The 15,273-nt window shown below is 43.4% G+C and overlaps 1 protein-coding gene across 2 annotated transcripts in view; it reads right to left on the minus strand.

Annotated features, from left to right (window-relative positions):
- INPP5D (inositol polyphosphate-5-phosphatase D) overlaps positions 1-15,273 on the minus strand; it is a 243,841-nt gene that overhangs the window by 48,771 nt on the left and 179,797 nt on the right. For both annotated transcript variants that reach the window (XM_044290546.1, XM_044290545.1), the window contains 4 exons: positions 14,700-14,788; positions 9,384-9,465; positions 4,401-4,490; positions 790-903 (listed from right to left, as the gene is read on the minus strand). In XM_044290546.1, coding sequence (XP_044146481.1) covers positions 790-903; positions 4,401-4,490; positions 9,384-9,465; positions 14,700-14,788 — 375 coding nt within the window. The remainder of the gene's footprint in view (positions 1-789; positions 904-4,400; positions 4,491-9,383; positions 9,466-14,699; positions 14,789-15,273) is intronic.

The raw sequence follows: 15,273 nt of genomic DNA on the forward strand, positions 1-15,273 counted from the left end.
GCCCATAGCAGCCAATCAGGTCCACCATTCATTTTTGACAGCCCTTTTGGAAATCCAGTTCTACTTTACACCAGTTTGATAAATGACCCCAATTTTGTCTATTAGGGTCACTATTTTTTTCAGCAGTATAGTACCTGAGGCATTGGGGAGCACCACGGTCACAGTATTGGGAGTGGCAGCAGGATGACACTGTGGAAACACCAGGATGGGGAGGTTGATGGAAAAATTTAGAAATCTAACGTGTCTGTATTACAAACTCTGTAGAGACTAGATTCGGCTGAAAGAATTTGCCATGGCGGTCTGGGTCAAATGGAGGAGGAGAGGAAAGAGAAGGTCTTCATGACAGGAGATATCACTTGATGTAAGAGGTATGTGGTGCTGTATTCTCCTCCATGTCTTTTTTATTATAATTATATGTATTTTAAATTTGGCAACCACATTTTTGAGTTTAGGACCCAATTTGGGGTATTTTTTTTTTAGTCTGAAGATGTTATATGGCCTAGGAAGAGACTGTGGCACTCGTGAAGCACCGCGGCCTCTTCTTCTTAAAAAAATAAATAAACTAAAATGGAGGGAGGGGCCCAAGTTGGGTAGACAGCCACGGGCCTATCATGCACTTAATCCGCCCCTGCGGTGTACCACCATTTGTGCCAAGAAGAATCATGTCTCTTCTTGGCACTGTTGTGGCTTTAAACCGCCAGTCAATCTACTCCAAAATTTTGGCAGCAAAAGATGCCGTGTGAACAGGCACTAAGGGTCTAGCTTGAAATCAAGACATTCGGAACTTACTTTCTAGACAATATGAATGGAATTCTATGTAGAACTTGGTGTGGCTCTTGGTGTGCAGCGTCGCCTTGCAGTTCAGCAGCTCAATATATCCTTGTACATCTGAATCACCTGGATCTAGGAAGAAAGTGAGATTGAAACACCACTAATATAATTTCAAGTGCCACACTGGCATATATGTTGGGTGATGCTAGTATGGCAATTGTTTGCAGGGATCTTCACAGGATTATAGCATAACAGAACTTTAATTCCCTAGCCAAATTCTTAGTAGTCATAATTAAATTGTGCTATACATACTAGGAATTAATTTTAATCTTCCTTCCTTTATTCACTACAATAATGCAACAGTATTTCATAGTTTGTTAAAATCCTAGAGGGCCTCTTTAGAATTGTAAAGGTCTGTGATACATAGAAAGATTTTTTATGTCTGGTTTATGCCTTGGTTCTACATTGTTGTACTATTCAGGTTGTGTTCACATCAGTGCTTGTATTTCCATTGTTCTGCTCTGTTACAGGAGCGAAAATAATGGACGCGATAGACCGGTCACAGGATGTTGGTTATGGCCAGCGTCATTAGCATACTCCTCATCAGCCTCGTCCCCTAACTGTGCCTGGGGAAACTCATGTCCCCCTACACCACTCCTCTTCCAGTAGTAGCTCATCATTCTCCTCCACTTACTCCTCCATGGGACTTCTCTGTGCAGATCCTAAACAGCTACAGGTCGGCAAGCAAGATGCATAAGCTGTTCTTCTTCCACCATCCCTTGTTGCATTGGCATGAGAATCTGCTCTATGATAAATAGGGGAATGGCATTGTTGATGCCACTGTTGTCCCTACACAAATCTGGTGACCTCTTTGAAGTTCATGAGTATGTGACACGCATTCTTGATGAGCTGCCACTACCTGAGCTTAAAACGACACATGCTCCCTTGCTATTGTGGTCTTCTGTATGATGTAATCATGACTGCTTTATGCTGCTTGTACCGATGCTGCAGCATTTGCAAAGTCCAGAAGGCCAATTCTTGCAACATAAGAATGGCTGAAATGCACAAACGCTCTCCTGGACATGGCCAGCGCCTTCTGCAAGACAAAATGCTTTTTTTTTTTAAAAGCGTTTCATCACTACATTTAGTACATGTGCCATGCAGAGAGCATGTGTTACTTCCCCCAAATGCAGCACAACCACGATTTTCCTGCCGTTGTAGCTGCCAACCTTGTCCAGTTGTAGCTGGCAGGGAGACATCCAGAGACATCTGCTGCTTAATACAAATTAGAAACTGATCTGCTGCGTGGATTTTCTCACCCAGGTTCATCAGTTCTGAGAGAGCATGGCAACCCTTACCTTTACACATATGAAATGAGAGAGCGGGGAGTGGAAGCAATGCTCTGACTTGTTTCTATTGGGGACAGGAGGATATCCATAAGTGTCTGGGGTGGGAACCGGAAAGACACAAACATGACTGTATCAATAGGACCAGGCCTTGTTGCTGTGGTGCTGTATTGCAGCTGCCTCACAAAACATTGACACAGGTGGTCATGAAAGACATGTACTGTCCTTGGCCATGATTGCTGCTCCAGGTTTCGATGGTGGAGTGCACCTTGCACAATGCCAGAGTGGCCCACGTTCTCCGACATGTGAGAGTAAAAGGCAGGGATGGCTTTTTTGAGAAATAATGGTTGCTGGGTATATTCAATCAAAGCTGAGCACACGTCTTCAGCTCCCTAAAAGCAGTCTAATCCACTAAGTGGTATTGCAGTGACTGCACTGCTGCAACTTGGCCAGTTATGAGTACAGTTTGAATACAAGCAGATTACTGGGTGCATGTAGTTGTTTCCTGGGAGTCTGAGCAGGAGAAGCAGTAACTGATGATGAAAAAGATACTGTACTGCTTGTGGATGCAGCCTGGCTACTAGACTGAAGTCTGGGAGAAGGAAAACAATCTTGTTATGATTGCTGGCTGTTTCTCTTCTCCACTGGATCTGGTGATACCGCCTCATGTGCTGCAATAGAGCTGTGGTGCATATGTTCGATTTTGAACGCTGATGGATTATTTTCATCCTGAAGATCTTGCACACAGCATTGGTTTTTTCCACACAGGAGATACCCATACGGAGATACCCATACGGAGATACCTATTGGAAGTTCCCTGGGTGTGACAAAACTATGCGTCACTGTTGGCACACCATAAAATGCCTATATACTGTAGAAAGAATGCAGCATTTTTTTTGAGGAAAAAAACGGGCAATTGGACATATCTTGGGTGCGACAAAATATATGCCATTATACAGTTGATGATTCAATAAAATATATTTATTGCACATGTAAACTGTAGAAAAATTGCAGGTTTTTGGTTAATAAAACAGGCATATTTGGATGTCCCTTGGCTGTGACCAAATTATACACTACAAGACACACTAAACTAAGCTTAATGCTCACTTATAAACTGTTAGAACTTTACAATAGATTTTTGGAAAAAAGGACGGCTCCTGCACATAAAAGCAAATAATGTACTGTCTGTTTAAGGATCTCTGTGCAGCAGCCTGCATATGTGTGAACAGCTCCAGCCCTGGCTGTAACAGACACAAAACACTAATCTATTCCGTCCCTAATGAGAAAACCTGACTTTCTACCTAACTAAAATATATCTTCTTAAAGCCTCATGCAGATATCCGGGGAACGCTGTCCGTGACATACCGGACTGGCATTGCAGGAGCGCATGGTGTCATTGGTTGCTATGATGCCGTGCGCTCCTGCAATGCCAGTCCGGTATCTCACGGACATTGTTCCACGGACGTCTGCCTGAGGCTTAACAAGCTCTACACTACTGTCCCTGCAATACCCTAAAATGGCTGACAGGTGTGTCTAATTGCTGTCTGTCAGAGACATGGCAGACATGTCCACATCAGTGGCTGAGCTCACATTGGCACCTGTGCTTGCTTCAGAGCTAACATACAGCTTGGTAGACCAGCCAATATCCTCACTCTCGATTAGCTGTCAGGCTGACTACAGAGCATTGTAGGCAAGCCTGCCGGCTGGGGCCCCCGCCCAGGCTCATACGACCCTCTGTCTTCATCTTTCCTGCCCTGCTTCCCTCACTAGTGTGCCGAATTTCAAATATAAAATGGTGGGTGACATTTTGCGAGATCTGTCCTAAGCATATCGGCAAAACTTTGCATTCATTTAGAAGATTTGTGACAAATCCGACTCGTTTTGAATCAGTTCTCTCAGCTCTACAGATTTTGTTGCAGATTTTCCCCAGATTTCTCCCTAAGTAAATCTATGCTAGGGCAGCCTAATTGTTGCATACTAGTTATAGCACTGTAATATTTTTAGGTGACAGAAGGGGTTTCTAGGTCCTTCAGACACCAGAATCTAGGTAACACCCCTGATGGTCCGCTGTATGTGTTGCATGACTTGGCGATGTGTCTGGTGGTCATGGCACTTCTATGGACTGTAGCTTTCATGTGACAATAAGAAGCCTCCAGTGGTACTACACTAATATAAAATTAGCTATGTGCAATAAAAAAGCACACTGGCTTTCAAAACCTGTAGCTATATCTATTCTGACACCATAAGAAATCATATTTGGTGAAGTTCCTAAAATTCTCTTACTGTTTTTTGAGACAAACTGGGATGTTACTCCAACTTGGAATGTGGCAAATACAGGTGAGTGGTCACTAGTCATTATATCTTCTGTGCATCCTGCAGAAAAAATGATATGGACAGACATTATTGATGTGCCAATCACTAAATATTTCTGCCACCCACCTCATATCCAAAGGTCTCTTTACACGGGACAATTTCGCAGGCGATTGTCTGGAAACAATCTCCTCCACAGTATGGGGAGGAGTGATCACTAATGCCATTGCTCGTCACCATACAGAATCATAATCTGCTGGCAGCAGAGGCTGTTTCGACGTCACGATCTGCTGCCGACAAACGACGATATAGGTGACCTCATAAAAGATGCGATTACCTGATGAACGAGTGATTGGCTCGTTCATCGTGTAATCAGCGGCACCTTTAGACCACCAGATAATCGATAACGAGTGTTCCTACAAATGCATGTTAGCGATTATCTGGCCGATTCTCGGCCTGTGTAAAGGGCCCTTAAAACACCTTCCAGTCTAAGGGTGGGTTCACATCTGCGTTCTGGATTCCGTTATGGCTTTCCATTATAAAATGGTTATAACGGAAAAATAACGGAATCCATAGACTTGTATTATGACGGAATGCAAAACGGAAGCTTTTAAAAGGCATTCCGTTTTGTTTTCCGTCTTCATAGAAGTCTATGGGGAATCATAACGGAATCCAGAACGCAGATGTGAACCCACCCTAATAAATCACGAGAATTTGCCATCACTTTGTGACTGGGGGAACTCCACCTCCGGGATCCCCACCGATCCTGAAAATGAAGGGCTAAAGTGCACATTTAGAGCTCCATCCTCTTCAAAGTCTCCCTGTCACGAGGGCACTCCAAGCCACCATCTGTGTAGGATTGTAGCGCTACTGTAGTGCCCTGCAACTGCTGCTTGTACAGGGGTGTCTGAAAGTGCCGACATATAGAGAAAAACAGTGAAGGGGCTACAGCTCTGAACTAGCACTGCAGCCCCTTCATGCTCAGGATTAGTGTTCGTCCCCACAGGCTGGTTCCACATTGATCATAACCTGATGACAAATCCTTTTAAGGTCTACATTGAAAACTAAAAATTGAATTATAAGCAGGGTGCTACACAACCATACTGAACAAATGCCGTAGTAAGACTAAAGGTGTATGGCTACAAAAAGTGAGCACACCCAAAAGTAAACAAGTAATAATGTTTATTACATATAAGTCCTATACCATACAAAAACATCCCATAAAATCACTTATAAATCATGTAAAGCACACTGGGAGAGTGCCCCAATAAGCACTCCCCGAACCTATCCCTCGTAGGAATGAATTAACATATAGCAGAGATTAGTGACCACCTCATATTTTTCTATACTCAAAATGGCCATTTGTATACTTCTACTGTGTCTTCTTTTAATCATTGCAACGGTATGTTGTTTATTGCATTGTAAAAAAGAAACAAAAATCCTATCAAACAAAACATGTGGACATAATGGAGATGCAGCTGACATCACACACGTGCATCATTTTTGGCTGCATGATGGCTCAGTGGTTAGCACTGGTGTCTTGTAGCGTTGGGGTCCCCGGGTTGAAGCCGACCAACATCTACATGGAGTTTCTGTGTTCCCCTGTGTTTGCATGGGTTTCCTCCCACACTTCAAAGACAGGTGTGTGGGAGGACAATCTAAGGGAATTTAGATTGTGAGAAAGCAAGCAATAACAATGTATGTAAAGCACTGCAGAATATGTCAGCTCTATATAGGTGAGTAAAATAGATCATCTGCCCTAAATGTACTTGAACCGATGCAGAATATACGGAAAGAAAACTTAAAGGGGTATTCCAGTAGGTAAAAGTTATCCGCTATCCACAGGATAGGAGATGACTATCAGATTAGTGGGTTATACCAGTGGTTCGGAGACAGCACACCAGAGACAGCAAATAGCTTTGAATTCAATCTATATTTTACCAGTGGTACAATCTCATGATAACATTTATTGCTTATTGCAACGTTTCGGGCCCAGTTTGGTGCCCTTTGTCAAGCTGTGAGGCCAGTCATATCATTTCCACGGCGTGCAAAATGGAAATGATATTTGCTGTCTCCGAACCACTGGTATAAGCTACTTATCAACTCCTTGGGTGGAAGGAATCTACCAGGGGACGTGCAACCACAAAAGCCGCTTGACAAGACGTGTGCTGAGTTCTCGCAGTGATTGGAAACTATCAGATTAGTGGGGGTCCTACCGCTGGGACCCCCACCAATCATGAGAATGGGGGCTCTGTACCCCCTGCAGCCGGCCCCCTGCTGCTTCCCTAAAATGACCGGAGCGGCCGGTCGCACGTGCTGTACATGGCTATCTCCGAAACTCCCATGGAAATTAATGGAGCAGCCGCATGCAAGTGTGACCGCCCCCTCCGGTCATTTCAGGGGAGCAGCAGAGGGCCTGCAAGGGGGTACAGGCCCCCATTTTTGGGATCGTTGGGGGTTCCAGTGGTAGGACCCCCAACGATCTGATAGTTATCCCCTATCCACATTTACCTACCGGAATATCCTTTTAAAGGGAGTTTGTCAGAAGCTGTAATAAACCAAGTCCATGTTCAAAAAGGTTTCACTCACCTAAATCCAACTGTGTATATGTTTTTAAATTCCATGTCTCAGTTGTGGCGAATCTTGACTTTTAAAAAATGCCAATTAAGAGTTAGCAAAACTTGTAATTTATACTTTTAAAAGGGTTTTCCAGGTCTTTTTTACTGATGACCTATCCTCAGGTCATCAGTATCTGATCGGTGGGGGTCTGACTCCCTCCTGTGAGCACCGTGGCCTTCTCTGTGTTCACCAAGCACAGCAACATACATTGTTTAGCAGCTGTGCTTGGTATTCTATGAGGCTGAGATCTGCCTAGGCCACGTGACCAATGAACGTGTCGTTACTGGCCTAGGAAAAGCTGAGAGAAGGCCGCGGCACTACTGTGAGCACCGCTCCCTTCTCAAACAGCTAATCGGTGGGGATCCCGGGTCTTGGATCCCCACCGATCAGATACTGATAACCTAACCAGAAGATAGATTATCAGTTATAAAGTCTCGGAAAACTCCTTTAAATTCCTGCTCCTTCTGGGCTTTGAAGTCAAGGCGCCTGTCCTATCAGTGACTGACAGCTCTCCGTGTATACACAGTCATAGAAGGAAGCCTGTCAATCACTGATAGGACCGACTCAGACCAGAATAAGCAGGAACTTAAATGAATAAATACGAGTTTTACTGAATCTTTTCCCATAAAACTATACATCCTCCTGCTCTATAACATGCTGCCTGCAGCTCAGACACCATGTTCAATGTGACAGGTTCCCTTTAAAGCGGACCTTGTGTATTCCTCAATCGGCGCTCCATTTGGCAGCGTTGTTTTCTGTGTCTCGGGAAGGCATCCCATATAACAATGGAAATACAGACTAGCAGTTACTGTAGTAGTTATAATGCTTCTTTTATTTGCACATTGGATACATACACTGAACAAAACTATAAACGCAACACTTTCGGTTTTGCTCCCATTTTGCAGGAGCTAAACTCAAAGATCTAAAACGTTTTCTACATACACAAAAGACCCATTGTTCTCAAATATTGTTCACAAATCTGTCTAAATCTGTGTTAGTGAGATAATCCATCCCACATCACAGGTGTAGCATAACATGGTGCTGATTAGACCGCATGAATATTGCACAGGTGTGCCTTAGACTGCCCACAATAAAAGACCACTCTGAAATGTGCAGTTTGATCACACAGCACAATGCCACAGATGTCGCAACGTTTGACGGAGCAAAACCAAAAGTGTTGCGTTTATATTTTTGTTCAGTGTATATGTGATGCCTTTTGGCTACATGTTTGAAAGGCGTCAGATATATGTATCTAATGTGACAATAAAATAAGTCGTTTTAAAGAAGACTTATTATTTATTATACTCCCTTTTATAGCGCTGACATATGTCCCCAATGTGGCTCACAATCTAAGTTCGCTATCAGTATGTATTTGGAGTGTGGGAGAAAACTGGAGAACCTGGAGGAAACCTACGCGAACACGGGGAAAACATACAAACTCCATGTAGCTATTGTACTTGGTCAGATTCGAACCTAGGACCCCAGCGCTGGAAGGCACCAGTGCTAACCACTGAGCCACCGTGCTGTCCATGTCAGCAAACCAAAATAATTGCTATACATATTCCTACTGTCCATGCTTTCCTTACTTTGGCATAATTGCTATTATGAATATATCCCCCTCCCCATTTTTGAGATGCCCCGATAGTTGCAGCTCCACATATGCAAATCCAGAGTGACTAGCCACAGAGGTGTGCCCAGTCTCTCCTCTTCTTTGCTAGGGGAGAAACATGATCTCACGGGAACTATCAGTTCTCACCAGACCACACCTGATCATAGCGTCAGAAGGGACCGTTTCTCACTCACGCTATTGTGAGATACCGCAGAAGACGTACAGAGGAACCCAGCAGCCGCTGCAGTTGCAGATGAAGTCCAGCTGCCGAAGACAAGCAGATGCGGTCCTGTCTGACGCTATGATGCAGTGTGGTCTGGCGAGAACTGCCATTTCTCGCAATCACGCTGCAACATTATTTTCTGTGATAGAGATCCCTGCAATCCTGGCTCCCCTACGAAAGAAGAGGAGGGACTGGAGCTGCAACTATCAGGCTAGGACAACATGGCGACACTGGTCGCGGCCAGAATTCCAAAGTGGAGGTGATCGCATAGAAATTAATGGGATTGCCGCGCCATTCGCAAAAAATTCAACAGTGTGGCCATGTAGTCCTAGCCTTAGGACACATATATCAACAACAGGGGGCATGTCCAACAGGAATATATGTGTAACGCAATTCTTTTGGTTTAGTGACAGGTCCTCTTTAAGGTATGTATTTCAGCCTCCTGCAGGCAGATGGCAGCATTCAGCAGAGAACATGGGCTGCTTATCAGTCTGTAGGTACTTACCATAGGACTGACATACAACATGCATCTGGGGGTATGATTTCCATAGCACCCTGTCACACCAAGAAGGTAAATTGTACTTCATCTGAAAGAAATATATACATGATAAATGACTGCAACAATTTTGGCTCCTGAAAATTGCCTGTGCATCAGCCATGTAAAGAGGCCTTAAAGGGGTTGTCCAGCATAATTTAAAAAAAGAACAGCAGTGTGTTAAACAAAATGTAAAAAAAGCCTTTCTCACTTATTAAAATGCCATTTGTTCTGTAGCTCCTCGTGGTCTCCGTCTGACTGGAAGTGGCAGGCACCCACTGTTGGTCATGAGACCGCTGCAGCCAGTCAATGGCCTTGGCAGTCACATGTGCAAGTACAGCATGTCTCTACTGAGGCTCAGCAGTGATGTACCATTCTTTCACATGTGCCCACTGAGGATATTGGTTGGCTACAGCAATCTCATGACCAAGAACAGGTCTGCATCACTTCCGATCTGATCCATTCATGCACACATCCTTTTTTTTCACAGATCTTTGTGACTGATCCGCAAATCTCAGCGTAAGTCCTATTCTTGTCTGTATTTGTGGATGAGAATGGACCTTTCCCGGGACAGACTGGGAACTTAAAGTGGCCCTGGAAAAAAAAACTAAAAGTGGGCCCATGTCGTAGATGGGTCCAAATTAACAGAAGGTGGAGCAGCACAAGTAGATAGGGACAGCAGAAGTAGGCAGGGCGTCAGCAATACTATAGTGTGGCACAAAATACCACCCCAGCAGAACCAAATACCACAGGATAGCACAAAATACTGTCACCCCCTCCACAGTATTCAACTGTAGCAGTGTCCTGAGGATGGTGATATGGTTGAATACAGAAGGGCACCTGCGGCTGTTGGTCAGGTGCATAAGTACATTTATTAATGCTAACAGCATAAGATCATTATGTACCCAGTCAACAGCCATGAGGAGGGCTCGGACAGCCCTCTGGGCATTGGCCCACTTGGAAATTTCCCTGTAGGGTCTATGGCCAGTCCGCCCCTGGTCCTTCCTATTGATGAGAAAAAAATGGAATGCACACAGATGATGGTTTTGCGGATCTGTGTGCAATCCGTATCACAGATTAATAAACATAGGTTACTAGCTATTAAGTTAGACATAGGCCCAACACCAATAGTGGGCAACATAACAACCCCTCAACAAGACCACTCAACATTAAATGGATACACCTACACAAAAAAAGGCTGAGTCTAAGAAGGCCTCAAATAAATATTAATCTTTATTAAATACATATACAGTCAGGTCCATAAATATTGGGACATCAACACAATTCTAAATTTTTGGCTCTATACACCACCACAATGGATTTGAAATGAAACTAGCAAGATGTGCTTTACCTGCAGACTGTCAGCTTTAATTCAAGGGTATTTACATCCAAATCAGGTGAACGGTGTAGGAATTACAACAGTTTGCATATGTGCCTCCCACTTGTTAGGAAACCAAAAGTAATGGGACAGAATAATAATCATAAATCAAACTTTCACTTTTTAATACTTGGTTGCAAATCCTTTGCAGTCAATTACAGCCTGAAGTCTGGAACGCATAGACATCACCAGACGCTGGGTTTCATCCCTGGTGATGCTCTGCCAGGCATCTACTGCAACTGTCTTCAGTTCCTGCTTGTTCTTGGGGCATTTCCCTTCAGTTTTGTCTTCAGCAAGTGAAATGCATGCTCAATCGGATTCAGGTCAGGTGATTGACTTGCCCATTGCATAACATTCCACTTCTTTCCTTTCAAAAACTCGTTGTTTTTTTTTGCAGTATGCTTTGGGTCATTGTCCATCTGCACTGCGAAGCGCCGTCCAATGAGTTCTGAAGTATTTGGCTGAATATGAGCAGATAATATTGCCCGAAACACTTTAGAATTCATCCTGCTGCTCTTGTCAGCAGTCACATCATCAATAAATACATGCGAACCAGTTCCATTGGCAGCCATACATGCCCACACCATGACACTACCACCACCATGCTTCACTGATGAGGTGGTATTCTAAGGATCAGAAGTTCCTTTCCTTCTCCATACTCTTCTCTTCCCATGACTCAGGTACAAGTTGATCTTGGTCTCATCTGTCCATACAATGTTGTTCCAGAACGGTGAAGGCTTTTTTAGATGTCGTTTGGTGAACTCTAATCTGGCCTTCCTGTTTTTGAGGCTCACAAATGGTTTACATCTTGTGGTGAGCCCTCTGGATTCACTCTGGTGAAGTCTTCTCTTGATTGATGACTTTGACACACATATACCTTCCTCCTGGAGAGTGTTCTTGATCTGGCCAACTGTTGTGAAGGGTGTTTTGTTCACCAAGGAAATAATTATTCGGTCATCCACCACAGTTGTTTTCCGTGGTCTTCCGGGCCTTTTGGTGTTTGCTTAGGCTCACAGATGCATTCCTTCTTTCCTCGCCTAATGTTTTTGCTATCTCTCTGATGGGTTTGTTGTGTTTTTCCAGCCTAATGATGGCTTGCCTCACTGATAGTGACAGCTCTTTGGATCTCATCTTGAGAGTTGACAGCAACAGATTCCAAATGCAAATAGCACACTTGAAATAAACTCTGGACCTTTTATCTGCTCATTGTAATTGGGATAATGAGGGAATAACACACACCTGGCCATGGAACAGCTGAGAAGCCAATTGTCCCATTACTTCTGGTTCCTTAACAAGTGGGAGGCACATATGCAAACTGTTGTAAATCCTGCACCGTTCACCTGATTTGGATGTAAATACCCTCCAATTAAAGCTGACAGTCTGCAGTTAAAGCACATCTTGTTTGTTTCATTTCAAATCCATTGTGGTGGTGTATAGAGCCAAAAATGTTACAATTGTGTCGATGTCCCAATATTTATGGACCTGACTGTATATAAAACACAACCAGAGTAGAGACATAAATACATCAAGACATAAGTGCGGTATACACCTGAGGGAGATTTACAATAGTATAATACTGATATAGAAAAAAAGAGATGCAGAAAGTAACAATATATAAATGGTAATGGTATAAAATAGTAATACTAGTGTATTACAATATATAATATACACAGGAGCATCTATCATTAAGAATGTAGCAATAAACCATCACATACCCATTATCAGGGAAGTCACCTCAGGAGAACCGCACATCTCTGACGCGCGTTTCGGCAACACCTTCATGAAGGTGCTGCCGAAAAGCGCATGTTGGTCAAGGGGTATTTATTACTCTCTGCATATCTTTTTTCTATATCAGTATTATACTAATGTAAATCTCCCTCAGGTGTATACCGCACTTATGTCTTATGTATTTATGTCTCTACTCTGGTTGTGTTTTATATATATATATATATATCTATATATATATTTAATAAAGATTAATATTTATTTGAGGCCTTCTTGGACCGCCTTTTTTTGTCCAGGTGTATCTGTATCACAGATGCGGACTCATTCACTTGAATTGGTCCGCATTCCACTAGATAAGGAGCGGAGGCACGGAGCGGAAGCACTGCGGAACACTTCAGTGAGATATAGGTCCGTGCCTTCGCACCGCAAAAGAACGTTCTACATATTTTTTTTGCAGAGCAGACTGAATGTTGTGGATCGCTGACCCATTCAAGTGAATGGGTCCGCATCCGCAAATGGTGGGCACACGTTCATGTGCATGAGCCCTTATCCACATGTAACAGAAAAATCTGTACAGTAACATGAGTCTGCTCCGGATTTTTTAATCCACAGCAAGTCAATTACATTGTGGATTTGTGGTGGATTTTGAGCCTTCAGTTTATGGGGTCCTGTTTATGAGATCCTCAGTGAATCCACAGCACAAACTTTATTTAATTAATGCAGATATTGCTGCATGATCACCACAGACTAAGGCCTCTTGCACACAAAAGTTCATTTTTTCCATTTATGTTCCGTACAGACCGTATACGGAACCATTGATTTCAATGGATCCGCCAAAAAAACGGAAAGTACTCCGTATGCCTTCCGTTTCCGTTTTTCCATTCTATTCAAAGATAGAACATGTCCTATTATTGTCCGCATAAGGCTCCATTCACACGTCCCCAAATGGGTCCGTACCCGTTCCACAATATCGGGAACGGGTGTGGACCCATTCATTCTCTATGGGTACAGAAAAGATGCGAACAGCACACAGTGTGCTGTCCGCATCCGCATTTCTGTGCCGCGGCACCGAACTTCCGGGCTTCGGCCCTGAACTTCCGGGCCGCGGCTCCGCAAAAAATAGAACATGTCCTATTCTTGTCCGCAATTGTGGACACGAATAGGCAGTTCTATGGGGGATGCCGGCCAGGTGTATTGCGGATCCGCAATTTGCAGCTCTGCAATACACTATGGACGTGTGAATGGACCCTAATGGACAAGGATAGTACTGTTCTATCAGGGGCCAGCTGTTCCGTTTTGCAAAAAACAGAATGCACATCATCCGTATTTTTTGCAGACCACAAAATACTGAAAAAGCCTTACGGTTGTGTGCAAGAGGCCTTAGGGAAGAGAAACAGAAAAAAAATTATGTTTTTCTGTGCATGAGCCCTTACTGCGACTAGATCCACGGTAATAAAACTCTGCCACATGTGAACACAGTCTGAATATATATGCAATTAAATTACAATGAGGGTAATTTATCAAAGACTGGCTTATTACACAGACCTTGTCATAAATAAGGTGCGCCTCCAGCAGTCTGTGCGCCTGGAGTAAAAACGACGCCAGCCCCTGACTAGAGTACTTTACACTGCTATTTTACACCTGATTCCAGGCCAAAAACTGGCATAGCGATGTTAGTAAATGACCCCCATGTGTTACTTGCAATTTTGTGGAATTTTATGAGGACTAGGCGCCGGATTTCACTCGTTCCATTACTAATAGGTAAAATTCACAGCAGATGAGGCTAAATTAATTAATATGAAAATACAATTCCTAAAAATGGTTTTATGAGAAGAACTATATTTAACTATGGAATATGTATCTGTGCAATTTCAATACCCGACCATAACATTAGTACATAACCATCTACCTTTATAAGGGTACAACCACACGACACAGTCCTGTGGCGTTTGCGCTGTGGCTGCGATTGAGCACAGCGCGGTCATCCGGGCTCTAATTAATCTAATGAGACGTACTGTTCAGTGGCTCTGTATTGTTAATGGCTGCTCGGTATTGAAGGTGGCGTGCCTCCATTACCAATACAAATCCAGAACAGTCTCATCAGTTTAATTAGAGCCCGCTGCTGTCCGTACAGCCGCACGGTACTCAAACGCAGTGCAGCCATGTCGCAAGCAGTTACTTACTCCTGTTGCTTTCTGCTTGGTGTAACAGTAACGTTCTCTTGTTCCTCGCTCATAGCGGTAAGTTGGAGGAAATGTGATCTCTTCTTCATCTGCAGTAAAAAAAATATATATGTGGTCATGCATGTAAAATACCAAAGTTAAAGGGCAAAAGGTTTGAAGAGTACTTAAGGGCACAGCCATAAAGTGCATTTTATAAAGCCAAAACCAGGAGTGAATCCAAAACAGAGGAGAAGTCATATCTGTCCTTTATACATTCTCTTCTTTTATAATCGACTCCTGATTTTGGCTTCCAAAACTGCTTGAGGAAACCTGACCCACACGTGTGGCCATAGTGAGCCAAGTCACCAAGGATGGACACAATTCTGGTCATCAAATAACAATTCAATTTATTGGTTTCAAATTAACAATGTGTTTCGAGGCATCTGGTTGAATGAGACACAAGTACAAGGGTAGCGCCAATCATGTGCCTTTTTAAATGTGCATAGATTCCCCTGAAGACATGAGCCGAAGTTATTGGTACCTTGGAACCGAACCAGAGTTCGGGAAATAGTTTTTAACAGTACAAATTAATTAA

This window comes from Bufo gargarizans, chromosome 4 (genome assembly GCF_014858855.1).
Source record: "Bufo gargarizans isolate SCDJY-AF-19 chromosome 4, ASM1485885v1, whole genome shotgun sequence".
In the NCBI taxonomy this organism is placed as follows: domain Eukaryota; kingdom Metazoa; phylum Chordata; class Amphibia; order Anura; family Bufonidae; genus Bufo; species Bufo gargarizans.